This window comes from Sinocyclocheilus rhinocerous, unplaced genomic scaffold, assembly GCF_001515625.1.
Source record: "Sinocyclocheilus rhinocerous isolate Xijiao unplaced genomic scaffold, SAMN03320098_v1.1 scaffold451, whole genome shotgun sequence".
In the NCBI taxonomy this organism is placed as follows: Eukaryota; Metazoa; Chordata; class Actinopteri; order Cypriniformes; family Cyprinidae; genus Sinocyclocheilus; species Sinocyclocheilus rhinocerous.
The window spans coordinates 964,755-976,224 of NW_015657491.1; the positions used below are offsets into that span (position 1 = coordinate 964,755).

The 11,470-nt window shown below is 36.4% G+C and overlaps 2 protein-coding genes across 4 annotated transcripts; both read left to right on the forward strand.

The window, feature by feature from the left end:
• The first annotated feature begins 406 nt into the window (after positions 1-406).
• On the forward strand, positions 407-8,647 carry kctd9a (potassium channel tetramerization domain containing 9a). The gene is made up of 13 exons (XM_016528936.1): positions 407-468; positions 555-631; positions 1,185-1,306; positions 1,519-1,562; positions 1,753-1,849; positions 2,578-2,636; positions 2,744-2,872; positions 3,190-3,257; positions 4,497-4,592; positions 4,680-4,829; positions 4,912-5,017; positions 7,465-7,598; positions 7,694-8,647. The coding sequence occupies exons 2-13, from the start codon at positions 584-586 to the stop codon at positions 7,808-7,810; spliced, it is 1,170 nt and encodes a 389-aa protein (XP_016384422.1). The 5' UTR covers positions 407-468; positions 555-583; the 3' UTR covers positions 7,811-8,647.
• Positions 8,648-9,328: 681 nt separating this feature from the next.
• On the forward strand, positions 9,329-10,944 carry ankrd39 (ankyrin repeat domain 39). 3 transcript variants are annotated; one of them, XM_016528940.1, is made up of 5 exons: positions 9,329-9,410; positions 9,638-9,733; positions 9,818-9,921; positions 10,018-10,221; positions 10,352-10,944. In XM_016528940.1, the coding sequence occupies exons 2-5, from the start codon at positions 9,643-9,645 to the stop codon at positions 10,484-10,486; spliced, it is 534 nt and encodes a 177-aa protein (XP_016384426.1). In that variant the 5' UTR covers positions 9,329-9,410; positions 9,638-9,642; the 3' UTR covers positions 10,487-10,944. The 3 variants fall into 3 exon arrangements, with proteins under 3 accessions (XP_016384426.1, XP_016384425.1, XP_016384427.1); XM_016528939.1 differs by having other exon boundaries at positions 9,642-9,733; positions 10,352-10,943; XM_016528941.1 differs by lacking the exon at positions 9,329-9,410 and having other exon boundaries at positions 9,417-9,733.
• Positions 10,945-11,470: the final 526 nt, after the last annotated feature.

Genomic DNA, 11,470 nt, shown 5'->3' on the forward strand with positions numbered 1-11,470 from the left:
ACTCTTCCATTTAATCCATTTGCAAAAAAGTAAAATTATCTTTTGAATTTGAATTTTTTATTTATTTATTTTTACAGACTTTATATGATATATAAATGACGGAATTAGAGATGTGGGATTCGTTTTGTAACACTACTTCGGCTTGACAGTTTGTTTGCACTACAGTCTGTCGCTGGCTGAGACTTCCACAGTTGAACCCGCAGTCCTATATAAGGCTTCATAATGAAGGAGTAGTTTGACTACAGCAGCCCACAGTCACTGAGGTAATCATTTCCCTTGCCTCAAAATTCCATTCTCACCAGGCAAGTTTTTCATTAAAGAGTCCAACACCACAATTGTGTCCGATTGGTCTATGCCGCGGGCCCAGTCTATGAAACGCGTCCTGTGATTGGCCAATCCTCGAGGTCTGCAACAGTATCCGGGTTTTGATTGGACAGCCGCTTCGTCATCTTGCTACAATGTAGCTAGGTTGGTTCTTCCTACTCCCTTTACGTAGGTATTAGTTTAATACATAGATAATTTAGCGAGATATTAATTTATTAATATTTGTACAGTTAATACGTTTAATTAGTGTGAACAAAGCATGCGAAGGGTGACGCTTTTTGTCAACGGAACCTCCAAAAATGGCAAGGTGAGTGAACACACGCAGTGCACGTTTAGCCTGCACAACTCCAGTAAGTGTTGAGGGGACAGTGATGTCCTGTGAATGCATGAAACCTTTCCATTACTGTATCTCACTTTATTTAGTAAAGATACAGAAAACTATTAGACAGCGTGCCACTCTAAAAGATTAAGTTATCATGTTACTCCTGACGATACGTGTAAGGCCACATAAGAGCTCGCTTTACTGTTATTTTAACATTATTGTTTATTATACCTCGCAATTGCATTTTCTGTATTGCACTGACACTACCAACAACAAATGTCAATATATATTTACTAAATTATTATTATTATTATATTATTTTTTATTTTGATCTATGCATATTTTATATTGTTAAAATAGTATCATAAAATAACATTTATTAAATTATTCAGTAATAGTAAAAAAATATTAATTGCTTTATTCACTCCACACGTTATCCACGCAGACAGCTTGTAATAATTATTATAATAAAAATGAGTGTAATTATTGCAAGCATTGCTATTTTAATGGCTTCATCATGCGTTTGTTTCTTTTGCAGGTTGTAGCTGTTTATGGGACTCTGTCTGATCTTTTGACAGTCGCCAGCAATAAATTGGGAATCAGGGCTTGTAACCTATATAATGGGAAAGGTGGTCTCATAGATGACATTACCCTCATCAGGTGCGTTTTATTGGCATTTTTCAACTATTAATTGGTCATTTAGGAAAGACAATGTTGGGAACGTTATTGAAAAATACATTGCTTTTCTCAGTTTGACCTGCTTTGAGTTGAATGTTTACAGTGAGCCTTGTACTCGATTCTTGAGTGGGATAAGCAAATGAGAGGTAATATGCCGGATGAACTGACTGGTTATTGTTGTATATATTCCACAGAGACGATGATGTGCTGTACGTGTCAGAAGGGGACGCTTTCATCGGTGAGTTAACATCATTTTGTTTTCTGCTTTATGCCACTTGAAATGCCAGGGTCATGAGATTTCCAGGGAACACAAACAGATAACAAAGTCGCTTTTCTTAAAAGCATAAAAATAGATTTTCATTGTTCAGTGAAATCGGAAGTGTGCTTATAGGTCAGTGTGTAAAGCGATGAATGTGTTTGTGTTTTAGACCCTCAGAGTGATGGGAAAACGTCAGATGACATCTCAGGATCGCACACCGATTGGTTGACGCTGAATATTGGTGGGCGGCTTTTTACAACCACTAGGTAAACATGCACCATGGGTTTGCTGTCTTATTGGCTTAAAATCCAAGTATCAAGTTCTAATCTTTTATTATAACTATTCTTAATAGATATGTTTGTAAATTAAATTATAAGAGAAAGGAAATAAAGCAAAAGGCATGAAAGTATGTGATTTGAAAATGGTTAAGGTGTTTTTAGGCAAGAAAGAAACTGTTGTAAGCATAGTCAAATTTGCAAAATCGGCGACAACAATATACCAATAAAAAAAAAAAATATATATATATAAGTTTGGCACAATAATATAGATTGAGCATAATAATATAGAATTCTAACATTAATAACATATGCAGTCACAGATGTGCATATGTCACCTTTTTTACGGCAGATAAATATGAATATGGCTCATCCAAAAAAATGTTAAAGTGCAAACCCTATATCTTTAAAATACATAAAGTACAGTCTTGTTGTCTGCAGCAATTGTTGTTAGCTAAAAGTAAAACTTTTTAATTGAAATAAAATAAAATATAAATATTAGATGATTCAGACTTAAACACAACAAATAAACAAATTAATAAGTTTAAGTACTAAACTAAATTGAAATAAAAAATTAAAATACTAAATAAAAAAATAAAAGCTCATTCAAAATATGAATACTAAATAATACTAAAATAACACTAGTCTGCAGATGCTTAGGGGTGTGTCCTTGAGATGTCATTAATGAAGTCTGGTCTCGTTGTTTCCTCTTGTTTAAGGAGTACTCTTGTGAGTAAGGAGCCTGACAGCATGCTGGCACACATGTTTAGAGAGAAGGGTAAGATATAGGTCATGTTCACTCACTGACTGATTTAGGCATTGTTTGTTGTGCTAGTTCAGCAGGTTGTGAATCAGTGTGTAGCACAGTTTTTTCTTGATCTGCAGATGTATGGGGTAATAAGCAGGATGAACGAGGGGCTTACCTCATTGATCGCAGCCCAGAGTACTTTGAGCCCATCCTGAATTACCTGAGGCACGGCCAGATCATTGTCAATGAAGGAATAAACTTACTCGGTGAGTGACATCTGAATGTTACTGAAGGCATTCTCGGATGATAGCTCCCATCTAGTTTATTAGATATACATTAGATATTAAAGTTAGTATGTTAGATATGCTGTACATTTGAGCCTGGGGTGTAGATTGATGCAGTAAGTTTAAACTTGGTAAATCACTGCAGTTCAGGGCACTTTTTTATATGACAGCAATAGTAATATGATAAAAGGCACCTTTATTTATATATATATAATATTTAAAAAACGTATGAAAGTGTCCATGTTCCAAATCAGTTTCACTCTATAGTTATTGAAATGTTTTTTTTTTACGTTTTATAGGAGTACTGGAAGAAGCTCGATTCTTTGGAATAGAGCAAATGGCTGAACAGCTAGAAGTGGCCATTAAGGTAATAGAACAGAAGTGTTAAAGTGTTTATAAATAAAGTGTTTCTTGTTATGTAAAATGTAAATAAAAGTTTGGTGTCAGTCAGATTTTTAAGATATGCTCACCAAGGCTGCAATGTTTTGATCAAAAATACAGTAAAAAAACAGTAATATTGTGAAATATAATTACCATTCAAAATAACTGTTTTCTATTCTAATATATTTAACATATTTTTTGCGATCGCAAAGCTGAATTTTCAGCATCAATATTCCAGTCTTCACTAGCTACAGTATGTTTCCATTACCCTGTTTTATGCGCATTTTGAAGTAACGCATCAGAAACGAGTAGCCTAATGGATATGCCAAATTTCGAAAAAAATAAATAAAATCCCTTAATTCGCAAAAAAGTTTTTATGCTTGCTTGAGGTGTTTTTTTTGACTTGTGCGAAAAAGGGTTAACGGGAATAATGGGAGATGGAAATGCGTTTTGCGAATAAATTCCTCCATGCGCATCAAAAAAGTCCTGACTAACCAGTGGACTCATCTTGTTGCACAGCATGTGAAATGTTGTTTTGGTCATTCTTAAAAACCCGAGCAAAGTCTGTCGTTAAAGTATTTCTGTATAATTGCCTCCCAGAACGGTCTTTCACGACTGCGCTCCCAAACAGCAGCATCCACCTCTGAAAGCAATGACCGCTTTTATTGTGTTTCGTCTGCTCGCTCTGAGGTGCAAATAATAAATGATTATATTCAGTGGCTTCTACTTTTCTTAGTGATATTTAGTGCCAGTTTATCAGGAAGTGACGATTTTGTTCTCTTTTATTCGTTGGATGGAAACTCTGCTTATTCGCAAATGTTTTATGCGATAGGCTATTCCAATTTTGCGCATAAGTTAAATTCGCAACTTTGGATGGAAACCCGGCTAGTATCACATGATCCTTCAGAAATCATTCTAATATGCTGATTTGCTGCTCAAAAAAGATTTCTTATGATTGTCAATGTTGAAAACAGTTGTGCTGCTTAATATTTTTGTTGAAACTGTGCTACGTTTTTTTTTTCAGGATTCTTTGATGAATAGAAAGTTCAAAAGAAGCATTGTGTCTTTACTTTCCCATTTGATGAATTTAATGTGTCCTTGCTGAGTAAAAACTAATAATTTATTTCAACAATAAAACATCTTAATGACCCCAAGCTTTTGAAAGGTTCTGTATATGCATATATTTATTCATTTTATTTTTTACTTTGTTTTCCATGACATGCAGAATTCTCATCCACCTGAAGACCACTCTCCACTCTCACGGAAAGAATTTGTTCGGTTTCTGCTGGCTACGCCAACCAAATCAGAGCTACGCTGTCAAGTAGAAGACATTTGTAATTCTTCAGACGTGTGTTTTAGTCAGTTTGATGTTGGCATTAAGGTGTCTTTTTTCCTCTTTCCCTATCAGGGTCTTAATTTCAGTGGAGCAGACCTTTCGCGGCTGGATTTGCGCTATATCAATTTTAAGATGGCAAATCTGAGTCGCTGCAATCTCACCTATGCAAACCTGTGCTGCTCAAACCTGGAGAGAGCGGACTTATCTGGAGCCAACCTGGATGTGAGCTGATCAAAACTTTTTTTAATCTCTTCTTCTGGTTTTAATACTTTTGAACTGATATAAAGCCTTGCTTGTTCTCCAGGGTGCTAATCTTCAGGGCGTGAAGATGCTCTGCTCTAATGCAGAGGGAGCGTCACTGAAAGGATGTAACTTTGAGGATCCCTCTGGGCTAAAGGCCAATCTAGAGGGTAAAACTGCACACAGAAGCCATTGTTTAGCTTCAGAAATAAAATGACATACATTAGTCATTGCTAGCATTGTCAAAAGTACCATGTCGATACTTACATTTTTAAAACTTCACAATACCAGCCTTCCCGCAATACTGGTAGTACCAAGTACAGCGTTGATCTGGTAGCAGCTAAGCTGTCTGTGAAGAGCATCAACAGTTTCTATTTACAACAAGTTTTTACAACTTTGAGGTCAAGGTCAGTTTATTTCTATAGCACATTTAAAAACAGCTAGTGTATACCAAAGTGCTGTACATATACAAATAAAGTAAATATACAGATTAAGAGAAAAATAGAAAAGACACAAAAACACATTAAAATATACATACATTTTATCCAAAAGCCAAGGAGTACAGATAAGTCTTCAGGCGGGATTTAAAAACAGGAAGGGAAGGCGCAGATCTAATGTCCAGAGGCATGCTGTTCCATAGTCTAGGACCGCGACAGAAAAAGCCCGATCTCCCTTCGATTTCAAGCGAGATCGAGGTATAAGCAAGAAAAGTTTATCCGAGGATCTGAGAGAGCGCGAGGATTGCTGATAGCTGAGAAGTTCAGACAAGTATGATGGGGCTAGACCATTTATACCATTTATTGCTTTATACACAAATAATAAAGTCTTAAAATGGATCCTATGCTGCACCGGTAACCAATGAAGAGATGCTAAGACTGGAGAAATGCTTTCTCTCCTCTTAGTGCCCGTCAGCAGCCTCGCGGCTGCGTTCTGGACCAACTGCAAATGATTCAGCGATGACTGATTGAAACCCATATAAAGCGCATTGCAATAATCAAGTCTGGAAGTGATGAAGGCGTGAGTAACTATCTCCAAATCCTTAAACGAGAGCATAGATTTTAATTTGGCTATTTGCCTTAGTTGAAAGAAGCTGCTCTTCACCACAGCACTTATCTGTTTTTCAAAGTTCAGATCAGTGTCAAAAATCACACCTAAGTTTTTAGCAAAAGGATGAATATTTGATGACCAAGAATTTAAATTATTAGTGATATCAGAGACAGCACCTGGGGGTCCAAAGACAACAATCTCAGTTTTGCTCTCATTTAGTTGGAGAAAGTTTCTGCCAGTCCAGCCTTTAATATCTTCAAAGCAATTAAAAAGGTCAGAATAAGAGTGATCAGAGCTAAGAGGAATATAGATCTGAGTATCGTCAGCATAACAATGGTATAAAATATTATATTTCCTCATGATCGAACCCAAGGGGAGCATATACAAACAATATAAAATAGGCCCTAAGAGGGACCCCTGAGGTACCCCACAGATAAGCGGTGCAGAAGGAGAGGAAGAGTTTCCAATCATCACCTTAACTGATCTATCGGAGAGGTATGATGAAAACCAATCCAGTGCCGTGCCCCTAATGCCAACTTCATCCCTTAGACTTGAGTAATGTAGCCAATCACAGACATGTTTGTTGAGCGAGTGAACGCAATGGCCAATCAGAGGCTTTTAAGTCAGAATCCACTCAATACACCAGATATTTTCAGTGAGAGCTCTGCATGCCTGCAAATTGTTTCACGATAGAGTGTAACAGTCGGGCTCAGGAAGAAAAAACACCATTCATTTTCTCCGTAGAGAAATTTATTTTTAATTAAATTGGATAAACCATTAACGACAGACCTACTGGGAGCTCCGAGGTTGTTAATCGATGGTACATGCTTTTGTTGAAGCCATCAGTTCACATTATTTTAACTTATGTTTTCAATCATCATGAACTACATCAAAAGCTACACGATCATGATTTTGTAAAGAAGAGTTCACCAATCAGAGAGTCGCAGCGAGCAAAACAAGAATCATAATTTGAATAATAAATAATCATAACCCAATCATAATTTGAATAAAAGTTGTATTTTTCATGCTGTTAAGCACACGCTGTAAAACTTCAGGATTGTTGGCCATTTAAAAATGCAGGACTGAATGTGAAATTATGATGTTTGACATAGCAGTGACTATAGCAGTGGGAAAAAATCTGATGTGTCAAAATAGATCCGTGCATTAAATCTTGCAGTGCAAGTGCCTGCCACTTTCTTTGTTGTTTTATTACTTTAATTTGATCTTTCTAATGCAATGTCTACATAATTGAACAATATTTGAAGGCTACATGCTAATGTAACATATTATTTACTTATATTTATATAATTAACAGTTTTTTATTTTTTTAGTTTTTTTATTTCCAAATAGTTAAATTAAAAAATATTAAAATAGTTCAAATTTTTTTTTCTATGGTATCGAAATTGTAATAGAGAGCTGTGGATTTTTACTGGTATTTGTGCTAACTACTGACATTTTGGTATTGTGACAACGCTAGTCATTGCTAATGAAAATGATGCCACATTAATGTTGCATTATAATGTTTTTTGTTTTGCAGTTGGTTAATTAGTGTATTCTCTGTGCGCTTTAGGGGCTAATCTGAAAGGAGTTGACATGGAGGGCAGTCAGATGACTGGTATAAATCTGCGTGTGGCGACGCTGAAGAACGCTAAGCTGAAGAACTGTAACCTGCGTGGTGCTACATTAGCCGGCACAGATCTTGAAGTGAGACAACCGTGTTGATTTTGTGGCATCTAGCCACATTCCTGATGTTATAACCCTGAAAAAAATGACAAATGTTTTCTTTCATGTATGTGCAGAACTGCGATCTCTCAGGCTGCGATCTACAGGAAGCCAACCTGCGTGGTTCAAATGTGAAAGGAGCCATCTTTGAGGAGATGCTGACTCCACTGCACATGTCCCAAAGTGTGAGATAACCAATTACATCTCTCCCTGCCCGGCAACCTCACCACTCACCAGCCAGCTATTCACAGCTCTCCCTTACCCCGACCCCCCCTTTTCGTTTCACGCTCCTGTGAAACCGTATGCAATACTAGCACTTGGTTTGCCCACCCCTTCTCTTTGAGCTTTACTCTCATGCACTAATGCACATCCAGGGTCTGTAGTCATGGCCAAAAATAGCGAAAGCTTAGTGTAGAGAATCCAAATATTGGAAAATGCCGTTTGTCAAACCAAACTTGTTGCTTTTGGTTTTATTTATGCTTTGAGTTGAACTTTTGTTCGATTTTACCAAATGTATACATTTCATGTTGTGTTTGTCTCAAATAATGAAGTCGACATTTCAGTCAATCAAATATTTCAACCAAATATATCTGTAGTATTTTAGATTTATCAATCAATTGTAGGCGGTTTATGATAAGGCTTATTGTTGCACAGCTTACTACAGGTAAAACAAACTCATAAATAGTAGCTTTTTATATATAAAATATGGAAAATACCTTAAACATCTCATATAACTGACTGGTCTGGTTTCAAATATGCAACATAAGCATATAGCTCTTACATATTCTGTTTTCACATTTACATGTAAACCAAATTAATTGTTTGTTTTGATTTCTGATTTGTCGTTTGATCTACCTCCCTTACAACCCGTTCTAGTTTTAAGTCAGTTTTAGTTTTTGAAACCATGCAGTCATGCAAAGATTTCAACCAAATGCAAACCACGTTTTACTGCATTTTTGCAACGCCTATTAATTCTTTAATAACTGTGTAATAACACTTAGCCATAGGTTAATATGCACAATAATTAACCAGTGGTGAAGGGGGTGATCTACCTATTCTCTCTTTACCAAACTTTGTTGCACTCTATTACGGAAGTGTGCTTCCATAAATAGACTGTTATAATCAAACTCCTGTCTGTCTTTATTTATTCTTTTGGATATGTATCATATCATACACACACACACACACACACACACTGAAAAAAAAAGTTTCATTCATCCCTAAGGGCAAGTTATTTATTTTTCTTTGGCTCAAGTAAAAAAAATATAGATGTGAATCATTACCCTAAATTTTTTAAAATTGGATGAATGAAACATTTTTTTCAGTGCACACACATATACTGGAGAAAGCAGAAGTTACACATAGGCTACTGTAACTTCACGTGAGGAACTAAATTTTCTGTGGTAAGTTAATCAACGGCATGCCATAGATGCTACAGAGCTTAAGATATTCATCACATAATATCCCCTTGAAATCTTGTTAGGGTTAGTATTATTTTAGAGTGAACAGGAAACATTTTATTCAGGTTTTCTGTCTGTCTGCCTCTCTCTATTTCTGTCTGTCAAAATAATATGGGCACCTAAACGGCCACCCATATGTGCTCACAAAACTTTTTTTTTTGTTTTTGTTTTTTTACTAAAACTGGACCAAAAAATAAAAATAAAAACCAGGACCAGAGCAACCAAAATCCGAAGGTTTGTCACCTACGCGTGACTTTTATTTTGAAAGGCCGTCCGTTTGTTGTGCGCAGAAGTTGCTTGTCTTCACAGCCGCTCTTTCCCAACCCATGTGCAGGTAATGACAGTTTTATACACACAGAAACAGATGTTCGTTCATCAGAATTTGAACTCCTTAAACAAAACGCAAACGTGTCAAATGTTCGTCTTATTATAACCTGGCATATTTGCTTGCTACTTTATCAGGCAGCTAAATGTGAATAACAGCTGAACGCATTGTCACTAACACATATGAAGTATGTTGGACGTATCTGTGATACTTAATACAGTTCATACCAAATAAAGGTAGGATGGGTTCCCATGGAAATCAATGCACCTGTAGTGCCCACCGCTCAACAGCAAGCGTCTATCAGACTCTAGAGGAGATGGACTTTGAGAGAGGTACGTTACTGCTTGCATGTTCATATATATCATCATATCACCCCATACTGGTATATCAGAAAGATGTGAATTGCTTGTTTGTAGGTGTATGGTCAGCTGCAATGGATGGAGATGTGGAGAGAGTCAGGGCATTTATCAAAAAAGGGATTGATCCAAATATGAGGGACCAGGCAAACTACACTGCTTTGGTTTGTTCATCAATTCACCATTAATGCAAACATTAATTACGATCATTTCATAATGCATAACCCATTCACAGGTACTACTTTTTTTTTTTGGAGTAGCATTATGCTAGTCGAGCAGGTCAGCTGTCAGTGTGTGAGTTACTCTTGGACTGTGGCGCTTGTGTGAACGTCCAGACCCGTGGTGGGGCAACCCCGCTTCATAGGGCGGCTTACTGCGGACACCACAGTGTGCTCAAGTTACTGTTAGACCGTGGGGCTGATCCATGTCTGACTGATGATGATGGATCTACAGCACTTCATAAGGTACAGCTAGTCAGCCTGATGCATTCTTAATAAAAGTGTTGTTTTTATGTAGAGCTTGTTATGTTGGTTTTAAGTAGCAGACTATTTGAAGCTAGTTTCTGAGTGTGTTTGTGATTGTATGTGCACACAGGCTGCTGAACAGAAGCATTTCGCGGTTTGTGAGCTGCTGGTGAACCGCTTCCCAGCCTTACGAGTTGTGAAGAATAAAAGAGCTCACACATCTTTCGATCTCTGTCCGGAGAATGAGTTCCTGAGTCCACAATGACCTGATCTTGTCTGTAATGCCTTTGGCCTTCTCATGAAAGAATATGAAGTACCTTTTCAAAAGCTACGCCTTGTAAATCAGTGTGTAAATCTTTTGGTTGGAAAGAGGCATAGTTGCACAGGTTATTGATCAGTGCAGATCAATACAGATGTCACTACAGAGCGAAATGGCAATCCAGTGCAAAGCATGCTTCCTGTGGCTGTGGTTCTATAAATATGCTTAGGAACAATGTGTTGTACTTGTAATTGACCAGTACATTTTGCACTGCTGTAATTGATGCACATGGTAGCCGACACATTTGGAAAGCTACAGCAGTTTCTCAAAACCAGCTCAAACTGCTTGGACTTCTCTGATCTGATTTAAAACCGTTTCAGAGACAGATAAAACCTTAACTTAATTTATAATGTCTGATGTATGTTTTGTATTGTAGCAGTCATCTTCAATCAATCAAATTAATATATTAAAAATTAATAAAGATTTTAAAAATGCTTATGTTCACTACATTGTTCATTATAGTTTAAATAATTAGTTCATTATAGTTTAAATAATTAGTTAAATAATCTAATTATACATTGTTGAAAATGTAATTAGTAGCTAGTACTTTTTACTAATTAGAGTAACTTACCCAGCAATGATGTTGATACTTTTATAACAATCATATATAATGCTTCCATAGACTACCATAATATCATGCGCTTACAACAACTAATCTTAACCAAACAGAAAAAAAAGAAGAAAAAAACTGCACTGTTCATTGTCTTTTCTCTCTGTAATGTTTTCACTGTGAATTTGAGTGAAAATTAATTGAATTATTCTTAAATATGATGTTGCTAAAAAGAACATTATTTTGTGTATTTGGTGTAATGAAATGTGTTCATGCGGTTTAAGGTTCGAAAAACACATTATTTTCCACATACTGTACATTGTTGTTTCTCCTCTATGCGCCGCCTTTTTGAAACGCGTCGATTTTTACAAAGCTCATCG